At 44.6% G+C, this 16,214-nt stretch overlaps 1 protein-coding gene across 4 annotated transcripts; it reads left to right on the top strand.

Moving 5' to 3' along the window:
* The first annotated feature begins 10,781 nt into the window (after positions 1-10,781).
* On the top strand, positions 10,782-14,150 carry LOC148521791 (keratin, type I cytoskeletal 12-like). Of its 4 annotated transcripts, none has more exons than XM_088474658.1 (8): positions 10,782-11,240; positions 11,484-11,566; positions 11,666-11,822; positions 12,012-12,170; positions 12,258-12,383; positions 12,741-12,958; positions 13,104-13,125; positions 13,948-14,150. In XM_088474658.1, the coding sequence occupies exons 1-8, from the start codon at positions 10,782-10,784 to the stop codon at positions 14,041-14,043; spliced, it is 1,320 nt and encodes a 439-aa protein (XP_088330784.1). In that variant the 3' UTR covers positions 14,044-14,150. The 4 variants fall into 4 exon arrangements, with proteins under 4 accessions (XP_088330784.1, XP_088330783.1, XP_088330786.1 ...); XM_088474657.1 differs by having other exon boundaries at positions 13,104-13,135; positions 13,946-14,150; XM_088474660.1 differs by lacking the exon at positions 13,104-13,125 and adding an exon at positions 13,840-13,855 and having other exon boundaries at positions 12,741-12,976.
* Positions 14,151-16,214: the final 2,064 nt, after the last annotated feature.

Genomic DNA, 16,214 nt, shown 5'->3' with positions numbered 1-16,214 from the left:
TCGGGCATTCCAAAAAGGGTGACACGTGTTCGAAATATCTGGGGCCTTGCATGCCTACGATGCCTACGCCTGGGATGAGATTGAGGTTGGTCGGCTTCCGGGAGCATGGCCAGAACAATCCTCCCCAGATCAACCTGAAATTCCAAAATTTTAAAGTAAGGCTTTTGACCCACCCCAAAACTATATTAAAACAACTTAGCTTGATGATAGCATCCATTGCTGCTTACATGCCGGGGTATTGTCATGATACGTCCAAACTGAAAATAAACAACAAAATTACTTGACACATTTCACTCTGTGCATTTTTGTGGATACATTTTGTGCTAGACCAAAGTTCAAATATGCCAAACACCCATTTAGCAAAACCGCAAAGCGACATTTAACACAGTACATCAAAACGGGTCGAAATGTTGGCTCAAAAAGCGAAAGCTAAACCATCAAAAAGTTAGAATGATTATTAAGCTGTTTAAAATGTGCTAATTAGTTCGCTAATACAAGTCACAAGAGTAACTACTAAAAATGCGCTAATTAGTTCGCTAATACAAGTCACAAGAGTAACTACTAAAAATGCGCTAATTAGTTCGCTAATACAAGTCACAAGAGTAACTACTAAAAATGCGCTAATTAGTTCGCTAATACAAGTCACAAGAGTAACTACTAAAAATGCGCTAATTAGTTCGCTAATACAAGTCACAAGAGTAACTACTAAAAATGCGCTAATTAGTTCGCTAATACAAGTCACAAGAGTAACTACTAAAAATGCGCTAATTAGTTCGCTAATACAAGATAAAAAATGGACTTACCAAGAGCAAATATCTAAGATGCAAAATCAAAAGGTCTTTGGGGTCGAAAATAAACAAAATCTAAAATAGAATAAATTAGGTATCCAAAAATTACAAAATATACGAAACACAATGAAACAACAATTGAACAAAAGTTAGACTTCACAAAACTTACCAAATCAACAAACGAGGTCCCAAAAATATAAACCAACAAAGATAACGGGAAAAAAAATGCAAATCTAACCAACAAACGATTCTCCAACCTCCAACTCCTTTCTACACAATCAATGCACTCCAGCCAAGATAACCTCCAACAATCCAAAAACGCCACCTCGACTTGAGACACACCAAGCCATAAATAGTGTTTCGTTTCCCGCACAAATTAAGGAGGGATCATAGGGCCGCACAATCAATGATGCGGCCGCAAAATAAGGACGCATGTATAAATACGTCACGAAAACACATTCAAATTCTGGTGTATTTCTTGTTTGGACCGCAGACATGGCGACAGACCAGGGAAAAAATGCCCAAGAGTCAGGCGGTAAGTCTTTCATGCATTTTCTATCAACGATTAATTTGAACCATAAGATGAGGCAAGTTGTGATTTTGTGAATTCTGTAAATTTACACAAATAGGTGAGGAGGATGACATGGAAGAGGCTGCTGGGCCCAGTATTCCGGCCAAAGCGGCCAAAAAAAAAAGGCAGCCACATTTCACAAGAAAGGAGATGGAGGTTTTGATCCAGAAGTGTGTGGACATCCTGCCACAGGCAGACAGGAATATGAGTCTAAGCCAGAAGTGGAGAATGTGGGAAGAGGTAGCCGTTGCTGTCAATACGGTGGGTGATTATGTCCGTCTAGCCCGGGATGTCAAACGGCGGTAAGTAAACCCTTGCCCCCCCTAAAAACAAACCCCATTTTAAACCAAAGGATAATGGCTTCCATTTTTCCCCACAGATGGGGCGACTTCAAATATCGCCTAAAGCAAAAACTCGCGGACAGGGCTAGGCATGCAAGGGGGACAGGTGGGGGTCCCACCCCTGTGTCATTGGAGTTGACGGATTTAGAAGAGCTGGCACAGGGGTGTGTGCAGCCTGTGGAGGTGTTTGGCGTGTCCAACATGGATACGGACATGCCAGACTTTGCGGCTCCTCATGTTGGCCCAGGTAAGTATTGTGATGTCACCAACTCTGAAATGCTATTGTGCCAATATGTAGATTCTAATGTGACTCTTTTCTCATTTTTCCAACAGAGACACAGGCGGATGAGTCTGCTCCAGAGGGAAGCCTTGGCCGCAGAATTTCTGCTGGCTCTGCAGGGGAGGAACCAGTACATCCGGCTGAGGACCCTGCAGAAGCCAGTCCAGGGCGTGCCCCCTCGCAGGCAGTGGGCCTCCTCACAGAACTCAATTTCAAATTGGATTTCCATACGGAGATTCTGCAGAGGATGGACGCCAGTCTGCTACGGGTGGCTGAGGCCCTGGAGCAAAATGCTGCGGCCAACGTGACCATTGGTCAGGCCCTGGCGGAAAATACCAGGGCCAACATCCGCATCGCCGATGCCCTGGAGCAGCTCGTTCGCCAGCACATGGTGGAGCCGACCTCCCTTCCTGCCGGAACATCAGGATCCTCCACCTCTGGCACAACATCAGCCAATCCTCCAAATGTGCCTAGCCCTGTGCCTAGTCCAGAGGCCACAACATCTGCCTCTGGACAGGCCAGCCCGATGGCATCCCGGACCTGGTCTGGCGCCCACCCTCCCCCATCCAAACGGGCGAAAAAACGGTGACAGCAATGGCGACTTTTCCCACACTCCTTCTGTGCTTGGCTCATATTCCTTTCTGGTCAAAACTTCCCTCTCCTTTCTTGTGAAATGTTTTTAAGTTATTTTTGTACGTTTATGTTATCAGTTATTGATTTTTTTTTTTTATAAAAAGTATCTTTGGCAGAAAAACTAAAAAAAAATATTATGCCAATTGGTTTGTGTTTAAACAATAAATTTATGAAAAAAATCTGACATTGTATTGTGACATTATTGGACAAATGGGTTACATTTAATCCTGGCCCTAAAGGCAAAAAAGGACACCAAAAACCATTTCATTTGTCTAAAAAAAAGGCCTCTTGAAGGAACGTTTAAAAAAACACATAACGATGCAAATTGCACATTAAAAAAAAAAAGGGGGAGCTAATTAAAACATGATGACATTATTGTCACAATAGGCCATAAACAACAAATTGAGGCCAAAAAAAACCCAAAAAAATGTACGCCAATTGATTGTGTAATCCTGACATTAGCAGGTATGATTTCCACCTGCGTACGGTTTTGTGCTATCCCAATAAACTGCTTTCCAAACACATACCAAGCCGGTTTTCAATACAACACTAATTGCTTTTGTGACCACCCGCGATTAATCGCTGCAACATCGTTGAGTCCCGGGACGGAGGAGAAGGCCATCGCCAATGTGGTCGAGTAATCCAGACCCTAAACTGTGCGAGCATTTTGAAGGGAAAGAGGATGTTCCAGTGACGTATGTGACGGTCCGAACACATTTTACGCTCGCATCTGCTAATGTATGTACGCCCCAAAAACGCCTCGCCACGCCTGCGTTTTTCCATCTCCACCCCCGTCAACACCCAAAAACGCCCTGTTCTGTCAATCACATTTGACATGTCACTTCCTGTACGCTATTTTAGGAACGACAGATAAAAAGCTCGCAATCTGCCGTACGCACATGCGCAGTGTAACACCGACGCATGCGTGGTTAGTCAACATCGGAACGCAACGAGCGTACTGCTGTTTGCGAGTGGCTCTGAATGAGGGCCAATGTCTATGCTGTTTTTCAAAGACTCACTTAGAGATATACCGTGCACTGAAATCACTTCTCCATATACTGTACCAGTGTGAAGATCAAAATACATTTGTCAGAATTATTAATAGTTTCACCCATTGCTGCTGACCATGAGTAAATTTAAGAGAGTCATAGTACTGCTTAACCACTTAACTGACAAATTCTTTTTCCAAAAACCGCTCCAAAATTGTCGGTTTCTTTTATGATTGAATTAGGTCACAAACATAATTTTAAACTTATCCATCACTATTTTATATGAAAAAAATATTTTTTTAAAACACAGTATACCATAAAAATAGCAATTTTTATATTATACTGTAGTGATGGCCATTGACGGCTGTACCATCGATGGTTCAACCATCGTTAGAAGCCATGAATTGTTTTGCGAACGGTTGAGGAGATCTGTGTACACCACAACAGCCGATGTTTCCTAAACATCAATTGAGGGTTGCCATCGATGGTGCAACATTGATGGCCACCAGCAATGGCAAACCACTTGTTTTCAGTCAGACCATCGATGGTTTGCAAACCATCGATGGTCAGTTGCCATCCCTAATCAGAGGCTCGGCGATATCCATCGATCGATATATATATATAGAACATTATATATATATATATATATATATATATCTGCTCCTGCTTACACATTATATATATATATATATATATACACATATAGACACATATACACATATATATATATATATATATATATATATATACACACACACACACATGTATATACATATATATATATATATATACGTACATATATATATATATATATATATATTTATACATACATATCTATATATATATATATATATATATATATATATTTTATAATTGTTCAATAATATATTGCCCGATCACTGTGGCCAGCAGTAATGGGGCACATGGGGACGGGGAGGCGGAGCTGAGGCCGGAACAGTGGGCGGGGGCGCCGGGGGAACATGGCAGCAGCCGCGGCTACCAGAGGCGCTGCTGCTGCTCCTACAGTGATTTTACTGATCACTGTGTTCCGGAGCCGCAGCGGGATTGTGTCCCGCTAGCGGCCTGGAGACATAGCAGCAGCGGCGGCGGCTACCAGAGCCGCTGCTGCTGCTGCTCCTACACAGTGATCACCTAGTGATCACTGTAGTGCCGGAGCCGCAGCGGGAGGGTCTCCCGTTGATGGCCCGGATACAGAGCAGCAGCAGCGGCTACCAGAGCCGCTGCTGCTGCTGCTCCTACACAGTGATCACCTAGTGATCACTGTAGTGCCGGAGCCGCAGCGGGAGGGTCTCCCGCTGGCGGCCCAGATACAGAGCAGTAGCGGCGGCTACCAGAGCCGCTGCTGCTCCTCCACACAGTGATCACCTAGTGATCACTGTAGTGACGGAGCCGCAGCAGGAGGGTCTCCCGCTGGCGGCCCAGATACAGAGCAGTAGCGGCGGCTACCAGAGTCGCGGCTGCTGGGGTCGGCTGCCCGATCACTGCTGATCGGGACACACTGGCAAGGCAGCCATGCTTGAAGATTAGCTTCCCACAGCCGCCTAGTGGGCATTTCTGACTGGTCGTATTATATACGACCATGTCAGGGAAAGCCCAGCCTGGTGCGGTCATATCTGATATGACCATGCCAGGCAAGTGGTTAAGGTCCCCATGCACCGTGCGAGGCGATAGGGGATCAGTCGTCCGACATATCAGGCGGTCCGCACGCACGGGCCCTGATTCAGAGCCGGACGCTCTGACAGAGCGCTCGCTATTCTTTTTTTAGAATGGTCTCCTGGCCACTCGCATAGCTGCGGGTGACCACCTACAGCTATAGTGAGCGGCCAGGAAGATGGTCGTGATGGTCAAGACCACCGCGACCATCGGGCTTGCAACAAGACCCTTGTGGTAGGGTCTCATTGCCGCAAGCCCCAGAGAGATTTCGGCTCTAACAGAGCCGAAATCTCTCCCACTGACCACTAGTGATGTCAGTGGAGCCGCCCCCAAACGGAGGCGTTCACATGGGAACGCCTCCGTTTGGGCAGCCACTCCCCCGGCCCGCCCACCAAAGGGGACGAACTGTCACTCAACATCGACAGCTCGCCCCCTTTGTTGTGAGACCCGGAGTGACGGAGTGCACGTCGCTATCCGGGTCTCGCACATGCGCACGACGAAGCCGGCTCCGTTGTGTGCATGCGCACTGGCCCACCATCGACCTGGTTGCGAGTGCACAGCGCTTACGACCGGGTCTGAATCAGGCCCACGGTGCAGTCGGGTGGCCGCCCGCCCGATATGCCGGCTCCCCCCTGTCTCACCCGCATAGCAATCCATGGGATCGCACATCGCATCCCCTGATCTCATGGTCCTGCAGACAGATCAGGGGGTGCGATGTACGACCCTGCGGGAGCGCGCTCGGCCCGATATCAGGGCCATACACGGTGCGATATAGCAAGCAAATCGCACCAATCAGTCGGATCGCCTGCTATATCGCCCCATGTATGGGGGCTTTAGAGACCAATGATGTATGCTATGTGTAGTCCATATTATAAAGTAAAGGCTCATACACACTATACAATGTAGTAGTAAGCCCCCATAGTGCCCCAGTAGTAAGCCCGATGTAGAGCCCCCCAGTAATGCCCCTGTAATGCCCCCAGTAGTAAGCCTCCTGTAATGCCCCCACTAGTAAACCCCCTGTAGTGCCCCCAGTAGTAAGCCCCCTGTAAAGTCCCCAGTAGTAAGCCCCCTGTAGGGCCCCCAGTAGTAAGCCCCCATAGTGCCCCAAGTAGTAAGCCCCCTGTAGTGAGCACCACCCCAGTAATGCCCCCTTTAGTAAGCCCCTGCAGTGAGCACCCTCCCAGTAATGCCCCCTGTAGTAAGCCGCTGTAATGAGCACCCCCCAGTAATGCCCCCTGTAATAAACCCCTGTAGTGAGCACCCCCCCAGTAATGCCCCCTGTAGTAAGCCCCTGTAGTGAGCACCCCCCCAGTAATGCCCCCTGTAGTAAGCCCCTGTAGTGAGCACCCCCGCAATAATGCCCCCTGTAGTAAGTCCCTGTAGTGAGCACCCCCCCAGTAATGCCCCCTGTAGTAAGCCCCTGTAGTGAGCACTCCCCCCCAGTAATGCCCCCTGTACTAAGTCCCTGTAGTGAGCACCCCCCAGTAATGCCCCCAGTAGTAAGCCCCTGTAGTGAGCACCCCCCAGTAATGCCCACTGTAGTAAGCCCCTGAAGTGAGCACCCCCCAGTAATGCCCCCTGTAGTAAGCCCCTGTAGTGAGCACCCCCCAGTAATGCCCCCTGTAATAAGCCCCTGTAGTGAGCAACCCCCCCAGTAATGCCCCCTGTAGTAAGCCCCTGTAGTGAGCACCTCTCCCAGTAATGCCCCCTGTAGTAAGCCCCTGAAGTGAGCACCCCCCCAGTAATGCCCCCAGTAATACCTGTAGTGAGCACCCCCCCGGGCAGCCCCCAGTAGTAAACCCCCATAGTGCCCCCAGTAGTAAGCCCCCTGTAGTGAGCACCACCCCAGTAATGCCCCCTTTAGTAAGTTCCTGTAGTGAGCACCCTCCCAGTAATGCCGCCTGTAGTAAGCCCCTGTAGTGAGCACCTCCCCCAGTAATGCCCCCTGTAGTAAGCCCCTGTAGTGAGCACCCCCCCAGTAATACCCCCTGTAGTAAGCCCCTGTAGTGAGCAGTAATGCCCCCTGTAGTAAGCCCCTGTAGTGAGCACCCCCCCAGTAATGCCCCCTGTAGTAAGCCCCTGTAGTGAGCACCCCCGCAATACTGCCCCTTGTAGTAAGTCCCTGTAGTGAGCACCCCCCCAGTAATACCCCCTGTAGTAAGCCCCTGTAGTGAGCAGTAATGCCCCCTGTAGTAAGCCCCTGTAGTGAGCACCCCCCCAGTAATGCCCCCTGTAGTAAGCCCCTGTAGTGAGCACCCCCGCAATACTGCCCCTTGTAGTAAGTCCCTGTAGTGAGCACCCCCCCAGTAATGCCCCCTGTAGTAAGCCCCTGTAGTGAGAACCCCCCCAGTAATACCCCCTGTAGTAAGCCCCTGTAGTGAGCACCCCCCCAGTAATACCCCCTGTAGTAAGCCCCTGTAGTGAGCACCCCCCCAGTAATGCCCCCTGTAGTAAGCCCTTGTAGTGAGCACCCCCCCCAGTAAAGCCCCATGTAGTGAGCACCCCCTCAGTAATGCCCCCTGTAGTAAGCCCCTGTAGTGAGCACCCCCCCAGTAATGCCCCCTGTAGTAAGCCCCTGTAGTGAGCACCCCCCCAGTAATGCCCCCTGTAGTAAGCCCCTGTAGTGAGCACCCCCCCCCAGTAAAGCCCCCTGTAGTGAGCACCCCCTCAGTAATGCCCCCTGTAGTAAGCCCCTGTAGTGAGCACCCCCCAGTAATGCCCCCTGTAGTAAGCCCCTGTAGTGAGCACCCCCCCAGTAATACCCCCTGTAGTAAGCCCCTGTAGTGAGCACCCCCCCTGTAATGCCCCCTGTAGTAAGCCCCTGTAGTGAGCACCCTCCCAGTAATTCCCCCTGTAGTAAGCCCCTGTAGTGAGCACCCCCCCCAGTAATGCCCCCTGTAGTAAGCCCCTGTAGTGAGCACCCCACCAGTAATACCCCCTGTAGTAAGCCCCTGTAGTGAGCACCCCCCCAGTAATGCCCCCTGTAGTAAGCCCCTGTAGTGAGCACCCCCCCCAGTAAAGCCCCCTGTAGTGAGCACCCCCTCAGTAATGCCCCCTTTAGTAAGCCCCTGTAGTGAGCACCCCCCCAGTAATACCCCCTGTAGTAAGCCCCTGTAGTGAGCACCCCCCCAGTAATGCCCCCTGTAGTAAGCCCCTGTAGTGAGCACCCCCCCAGTAAAGCCCCCTGTAGTGAGCACCCCCTCAGTAATGCCCCCTGTAGTAAGCCCCTGTAGTGAGCACCCCACCAGTAATGCTCTAGTAAGCCCCTGTAGTTAGCACCCCCCCAGTAATGCCTCCTGTAGTAAGCCCCTGTAGTGAGCACTCCCCCCCAGTAATACCCCCTGTAGTAAGCCCCTGTAGTGAGCACCCCCCCAGTAATACCCCCTGTAGTAAGCCCCTGTAGTGAGCACCCCCCCTGTAATGCCCCCTGTAGTAAGCCCCTGTAGTGAGCACCCTCCCAGTAATTCCCCCTGTAGTAAGCCCCTGTAGTGAGCACCCCCCCAGTAATGCCCCCTGTAGTAAGCCCCTGTAGTGAGCACCCCACCAGTAATACCCCCTGTAGTAAGCCCCTGTAGTGAGCACCCCCCCAGTAATGCCCCCTGTAGTAAGCCCCTGTAGTGAGCACCCCCCCCAGTAAAGCCCCCTGTAGTGAGCACCCCCCAGTAATGCCCCCTGTAGTAAGCCCCTGTAGTGAGCAACCCCCCAGTAATGCCCCCTGTAGTAAGCCCCTGTAGTGAGCACCTCTCCCAGTAATGCCCCCTGTAGTAAGCCCCTGTAGTGAGCACCCCCTTGTAATGCCCCCTGAAGTAAGCCCCTGTAGTGAGCACCCCCCCAGTAATGCCCCCAGTAGTAAGCCCCTGTAGTGAGCACCCCTCCAGTAATGCCCCCTGTAGTAAGCCCCTGTAGTGAGCACCCCCCAGTAATGCCCCCTGTAGTAAGCCCCTGTAGTGAGCAACCCCCCCAGTAATGCCCCCTGTAGTAAGCCCCTGTAGTGAGCACCTCTCCCAGTAATGCCGCCTGTAGTAAGCCCCTGTAGTGAGCACCCCCTTGTAATGCCCCCTGTAGTAAGCCCCTGTAGTGAGCACCCCCCCCCCCGGGCAGCGTGCACACACACACAAAAAAAAATAGATAACAGTTACCTTTATCCCCGCTCCAGTGCTGCTGCCTTCCGTCCCCGGCGCCCGGTCCTCGGAACTATGGGAGTGACGTCATGATGTCATTCCCATAATGCACTGCGGGACCCAGAGCTCAGGAGTGAGCTCCGGCTGCCGCTTGCACCGGGGGAGGGGGAGAGAAGCCAGGTGCCTACTGGTAACACACTTAGCGGGTGCCCAGCAAATGGAAGGTGCAGGGGGTGCGATCGCACCCCTTCACCCCCCCATAGTTATGCCACTGGAGGTGGAGCACCGATCACCGGTGCTCCTTTGCCATGTAGCTCCTCAGCAGTGGCTGGCCCGGATGACAATGGAGCCAGGTGCCCCCTTCAGGAGTGGCGCCCAGCGGCAAATGAATCCATTGTCTCCGGGAGTTCCACCGCTGCAGTGAAGTCATCCTGCCACAATCTCTGAACAGGCAATTCTTGATGATATTGTCAGATAGGCCTGCATGTACGGACGACAAAAGACATTGTTAACGATCCACTGGAGTGTGCATTGTTGGTCGTTCATTGCATACACACTGAATGATATATCATTGAACGATATTGTTATCGTCCATATCGTTCATAAAGATCGTCTAGTGTGTATGCGGCTTTGGTTGTGATTTAGAGGTTGATGTATCAAGCAGTGAAAAAGTGTCCATAGCAACCAATCAGCTCTTACTGTACCTATAATTTTTTAGTGCCTAATAAATGCTACCTGAAAGCTGTTTTGTTTATATGGGCAACTTCTCTACTAGTCCAATTGTCCATTCTGTTCACTGCTTGATACACCAACCTCATAATGTCATTCTATTATTGAAGACTATGTTTATCTATATATATAATACCATTTTCTTAAATTATTGCAAATATCTCACAGCTCCTTCTCATTTCCAATACTTTCACAATGGTTTACATAAGCCAAAGTTATTATTCTTTTAAATAGTCTGTCATAGAGATTACTGAGCTATTGCTCAATCATAGAATACTATAAACATGTAAATTTCAGCTGTAAAAAGGAATCTGGGAGACGGGCGGGGGAAAGGTTTCAGAACATAAATTACATGTCTAGATTTATATGGTTAAAGGAAATAAAATAATACTTATCTATGCTCCACCCACATATCATTTAATTGTAACAAGCACCCGAAGGGATTTCCCAAATTAGGCCAAGTGGACATGTTGTGTACATTTTAATTAACATTTCATCAAGCCATAAAGAGCCAAAAATGGGTTTGGAAATTTGGATGAAACGGAAACACCCTACTTATTATTGTATATATAAGCTAATGTGTTTATTCGTAAAGTAAGCTTGTTATCTCATTCACAGTTACTACAGGAGGGCTTACTCAGCAACTATCAAGAATATGTCTCACCAAAAGAGCTCTGCATCTTCAAGAATGTCTGTTGGAGGTGGTGGCTATGGGACAGCCATTTGCTCATTTCTTGGAACCTCTGGAGGATCATGTGGTGCAGGAGCTTTTGGTAGTAGCCAAAATGGAGGTGCTGCCTATGGCTTTGGTGGGGCAGGGGCTTTTGGAGGTAGTCTGAATGGTGCTGGTGGTTTTGGTGGGGCAGGTTTTGGTGGTAACCTGGGTGGAGGCAACTTTGGTGGAGATGGCCTTCTCTCTGTAGGTGAAAAGGAAACCATGCAGAATCTTAATGATCGTCTTGCTTCATACCTCGGCAAAGTACGAGCATTGGAAGAAGCCAATTCTGATCTTGAATGCAAAATCAAGAATTGGTATGAAAAACACAGCAATGATAACAAGCAAGAACGCAACTACAGTAAATATTACCAAATCATTGATGACCTCAAGAAACAGGTATTGATTCTATACTTCACCTATTGTATCCATCTAATGTTTGGATAGTCTGAATATAAAGAAACTATATTCATGTGATTTATGTTTTCATAATTACTATCTGAGTTACAAAAAACATTTGTTACTATGTTATATATTACTTCTTTATTTTCTTTTTTTTATATACAATAATGTAAGAGAGAAAAGCTAAACCTATTAACACATAAAAAGCTGGTTTATTTGAAAGGCTTTTTATTCTTACAGATTCAAACCGCTACTGTGGACAATTCAAGGGTCATCCTACAAATTGACAATGCCCGTCTGGCAGCTGATGACTTCAAACTAAAGTAAGCATCTAACCACCAACCACAATTCCAAAACAAGTTCATCATCTTTGTTGTGTATAAGCCACACAGTACTTAGAAAATGATGTCACTTCCATGTAGGTACGAGAATGAGCTGTACCTTCGTCAAAATGTGGAGGCTGATATTAATGGTCTACGCAAAGTGTTAGATGACCTCAGCATGACCAAGTGTGATCTTGAGTCACAGATTGAAAGCTTGAATGAGGAACTTATCTATCTCAAGAAGAACCATGAGCAGGTAACACACAAGAACCTAAATCCTGCAACCTATCTTAACCATTTCTGTTTTATACCAACTTCTTTGTATATAATCCTTAATATTAATAACACTTGCATTCTCAGACATCAATATTTATTTTGTATTACCAACCCCCCACCCTAATTACTCTTTCATAAAGATTTAACAAGTGCCTTTCTTTGTTTACAGGAAATGAAGAGTTATCAAGGGGCAACAGGACAAGTAACTGTGGAGATGAATGCTGCTCCAGGGATTGACATTACCAAACTTCTAAATGACATGAGAGCTGACTACGAAAAATTAGCAGAGAAAAATCGGAGGGATGCTGAAGCCCAGTTTAATGAAGCGGTAAAAAGAAAAAGTATACTGTTGTTACTATTATAGAGTACATACTGTAGAGTCTATATAGTTTCATTTTTGATGGCTTTGTTTTAGAGCAAGGCCCTCAAGCAGGAAATCTCATCTGGAGCTGAGCAGGTTCAATCCAGCAAAAGTGACATCACCGATTTGAAACGTTGTCTACAATCCCTGGAGATTGAACTACAAGCTGCTTTGGCCATGGTATGAAGGCATCACCAGTATACAAAAAAACAAAATATTGGCTTCTTAGTACTTATGTATTATTACTGTTACCTACTATTCTTACTATATGCTACTAATTTTTAGTATATATAATATATTTATTATTTTATTGTTCATTTAACATTTTTCTTTTTATTTATTTTTTATTCAGTATTTATAAAATAGGTCAGTATAGTATCACTAAGTAATATATGCTATCACGATGTGTTTACAGTAACTGTACATTTTATTGTGTCTGGAAATGACAATGAACAGTAGCGTGTTATGAGTAACTGGACCTAGTGTTGGACAGACAGACATATGCTTTGAAAATTATTTCATAACTATCTTCTATAGAAAAAATCACTGGAGAGCTCATTAGCTGAGACAGAAGGCAACTACTGTGCACAACTTGGGCAAATCCAAGCAAATATCGGTTCCTTGGAGGAACAAATGTGTGAGGTTAGGAGTGACATGGAAAGGCAAAGCTTGGAGTACGATATGCTTCTAGACATCAAGACCAGACTGGAGAAGGAAATTGAGACCTATCGACGCCTGCTAGATGGTGAAAGCAGGTACAGGATGTGCATTTTGTATAAGATTTTTTCTTGACATTTGTAATGAAGATACACCTATAATTGTCACCTCACAGATATTGCACCCTAGCCAATATATAACCCTTGTTTAAAGCTAATTGTAACAAGAATGTCTTTTTTTTAGCGTAATAAAAGAGACTCCTCAAGTTACACGAGGTAAGAACATTCTATACATTATATATATTCTAGATGTGTTTTGTAAAAGACAGTTATTAGCCACTGTTGACAAAGCACTTGATCTAATGCTCATCATAGGCAAACCTCCATTTCTATGACATGTTACCCTTAAAAGATCAGAATTCCAGAATGAAAAGAGTGCAAATATACCAACAACCAAACACTGCTATTACAGATAACGAGGAGAAGTATGAAAACCTTATTATAAAGACTGAAATTTTGGAATATATTACAAAGATTTGATTCTTGATTTTGCCTAAATTCTGCGAGTGTAACTGCTTGATATCTATGGTCTCCAGGTTACCAGAAATATAAATTTTCAATCAATATATTGCTATTAAAATATTATGACGAAAGATTAGTGTTAAAGAGAATCACTTACTCTCAACCGTCAACAATATATAAGTGAGCACCTGTTATGAACAAATACATCTTAAGGGTAAATTTACTATAGTGAGAGTTTTTAGAAGTGAGTTTTAAAAGCAACCAATCAGATTCTACTTAACATGTAACTAGCACCTTCTAGAAGACAATAGCTAGAATCTGATTGGTTGCTATGGGCAACACCACTTTTAAAACTCACTTCTAAAAACTCTCACTTTAGTAAATGTACCCCTTATTGTCTGATTTGGAGAAGTGAGAAGAATGTGCTGGCAGTCTACACAGATACATATTGTCTGCAGGATCTTCAGTAAATCTGTATATTTAAATTACTTCATCTGTATAATATTTAATATATAGGAATTGTCATTATTCTCCATTATTTAAAAGGTTGCTTTCTATTTTCAGAGTCAACTAAGAGCCGAAAGATTAAAACCATTGTTGAGGAAATGGTGGATGGAAGAGTGGTATCACAACATGTCAACGAGACTGAGGAGAAGATATGATCAGAACCATTAAGCCCTCCTGTAATATACTTACAAGCTACTACTTTCAAAAAACTATTTGATGTCTCCATGACAACCATATTCTAAATTTATATTTTTCCTCTTATCTACGGTGATGGTATAAAAGTTTCCTTTATTCAATAAAACTTTGTTGTGATGCACAAATTATGTATATTTGTATAATCAGATAGTAACAAACAAATGGGAGGTTCTAACAATAAATAAATGTAAAGTCCATAATCCAAAGAGCTCACAATCCAATTAGGCAGTTGGAAAAATACTCAACATACAGCAGGTAAAAGTGCTAAATATTTGAATCAGGTGGCGGTACCATAACTTTAGGTTAGGAGGACTGGACGTCACAGCATCACTAGTAATCTAGAATGTAGGTTAATTGTCTAGTTAACTAGCTACACAAGACAGTATACAGACAGAGCTGTTTTTGGAGTCCCAGCATTTTTTGATGTAAAGTCACAGATTGCCTTCAACAGAAGATAACTAAATATTCATAGAAGCATATAGATATGCACAGACTCCGCTACAGTGTATTTAAATCTGGCAATGAATTCCGTTTAGGATAATGAAGGTTATCTGCGCTAAATCAGTGTATTAAGCAGCTCAAAATGTAGCAAATTGACTTATAGGGGAGAAATCGAGCACTAATATATATAGTGTATATAAACAATGTGCAGTATTATTGGTGACAAAAGTAGATAAAAGAATAAAAGGACAATGGTAGGAGTGAATCTAATATTAATTAATAAAAAATGAGTAACAAGAATAAAATAAATAAAATGGATATTAGGAATAAAAAATAAATACAATTAGCAATTTAGTGACATTTCTGTCACATAATTCATGTTATATAATTCATCTCAAATACAAATATTTAGCTAATAAATTAATATACTTAGAGAAAAAAATAATTAAAAAAACATGAAAAGAGTGTGGTGCTACCGCCTTCTCCTAGTCCCAGGCATCTGTGCCCTATGCATAAATATGGGCCTACACATATGGTAAAGATCAAAACTGCAAAGGCTCCTAATGTTAATGTGACACATGTGTGAAACTCAAATAAGCTCTGTTTTGGACAGACTTCCATTTAAGGCATAGATTTGGTTGGACTTCCGCAAAAAGCTTAAATTTGTGCAGACTTCCATAAAAAGCTCAGATTAGGACAGCATTCCACAAAAGCTCAGTTTTGGGCATACCTGAGATTAAGTATCTCAGGTATTATGGAGATGGCCAGGTTCTGGCATCATCATGCTCAGTTGATGACCTTGACCAAATCTTATGCTTAAGGTATTACCGGGCTAATAATGCAGTTTTCTATTAGAAATAAGTAAAAGATTTATTAAAACTTTGTTGTAAAATTTAGAAAATCCACTGACTGATTCCGAAAAGCAGTCATTAAAAAAACACTAGGTATAGGAAGAGCCTGCTTCTCTAGAGCTATCTCTTCATCATGTGTGTTCCTCAGCTGTTTAAATTTTCACTTTTAAGTTCATATAAGTTACAATTGATTATAAAGACTATTGATAATATATTTTTGAACAAAAAAGAGATGTTTATAAGACAAAAAATGTATGTTTCAAAATGAATGTCATACCTACTGAACTATTTATGTGAATAGGCAGGGCTGGATTAAAGTATGTGGGGGACTCAAGGCATCTAAGTTGTGGGGGCTCTACCAATAAAATTAGCAAAAATATATGCTGGAGCCATTATCACAAAGTATAATATGTAAATACAGTTCACACAGTGACCCCACACTGGTGATGTAGCTGTTGGGGCAGCATGTGGTGGTCACAGGCCAACCACCCCAGTTGCCCTGTTGTTAAACCAGCTCTGTGCATAGGATAGACAACATTGTTAAAATTAGAATAAAGTATATAAAATAATTTAAACCAAAACTAGTGCAGTATTTATTTGACAGAAAAATAGGTTTATGTTTCAGTGTCATAATTAGTTTACAACAATTTGAAACCTCAACCTCTACAATTTGCATCTGCATGGAAATTTCTTTATATAGTTGTGCTCATCTAAATTGTTTCACTGGTCCTGATACTGTACATATCTAGGAACAAAGATGTTATTCTGAAATGAACACAAAACATTGCATAGAAACCCCCTTCAACCTTGGTACAATCACCTGCTGATTAGACAGGTTT

The sequence above is a fragment of the Taudactylus pleione genome, unplaced genomic scaffold, assembly GCF_031769625.1.
Source record: "Taudactylus pleione unplaced genomic scaffold, aTauple2 ptg000155l, whole genome shotgun sequence".
Taxonomy (NCBI): Eukaryota; Metazoa; Chordata; class Amphibia; order Anura; family Myobatrachidae; genus Taudactylus; species Taudactylus pleione.
The sequence above is the reverse complement of the archived record's forward strand: the minus strand, read 5'-3'. Positions and strand labels throughout refer to the sequence as shown.

Coding starts and splice junctions, on each gene's coding strand:
- LOC148521791 (XM_088474657.1), top strand. CDS start 10,782: ATGTCTCACCAAAAGAGCTCTGCATCTTCAAGAATGTCTGTTGGAGGT. Junction 12,171..12,257: donor AAGCCCAGTTTAATGAAGCG/GTAAAAAGAAAA, acceptor GCTTTGTTTTAG/AGCAAGGCCCTCAAGCAGGA. Junction 12,959..13,103: donor CTGCTAGATGGTGAAAGCAG/GTACAGGATGTG, acceptor TCTTTTTTTTAG/CGTAATAAAAGAGACTCCTC.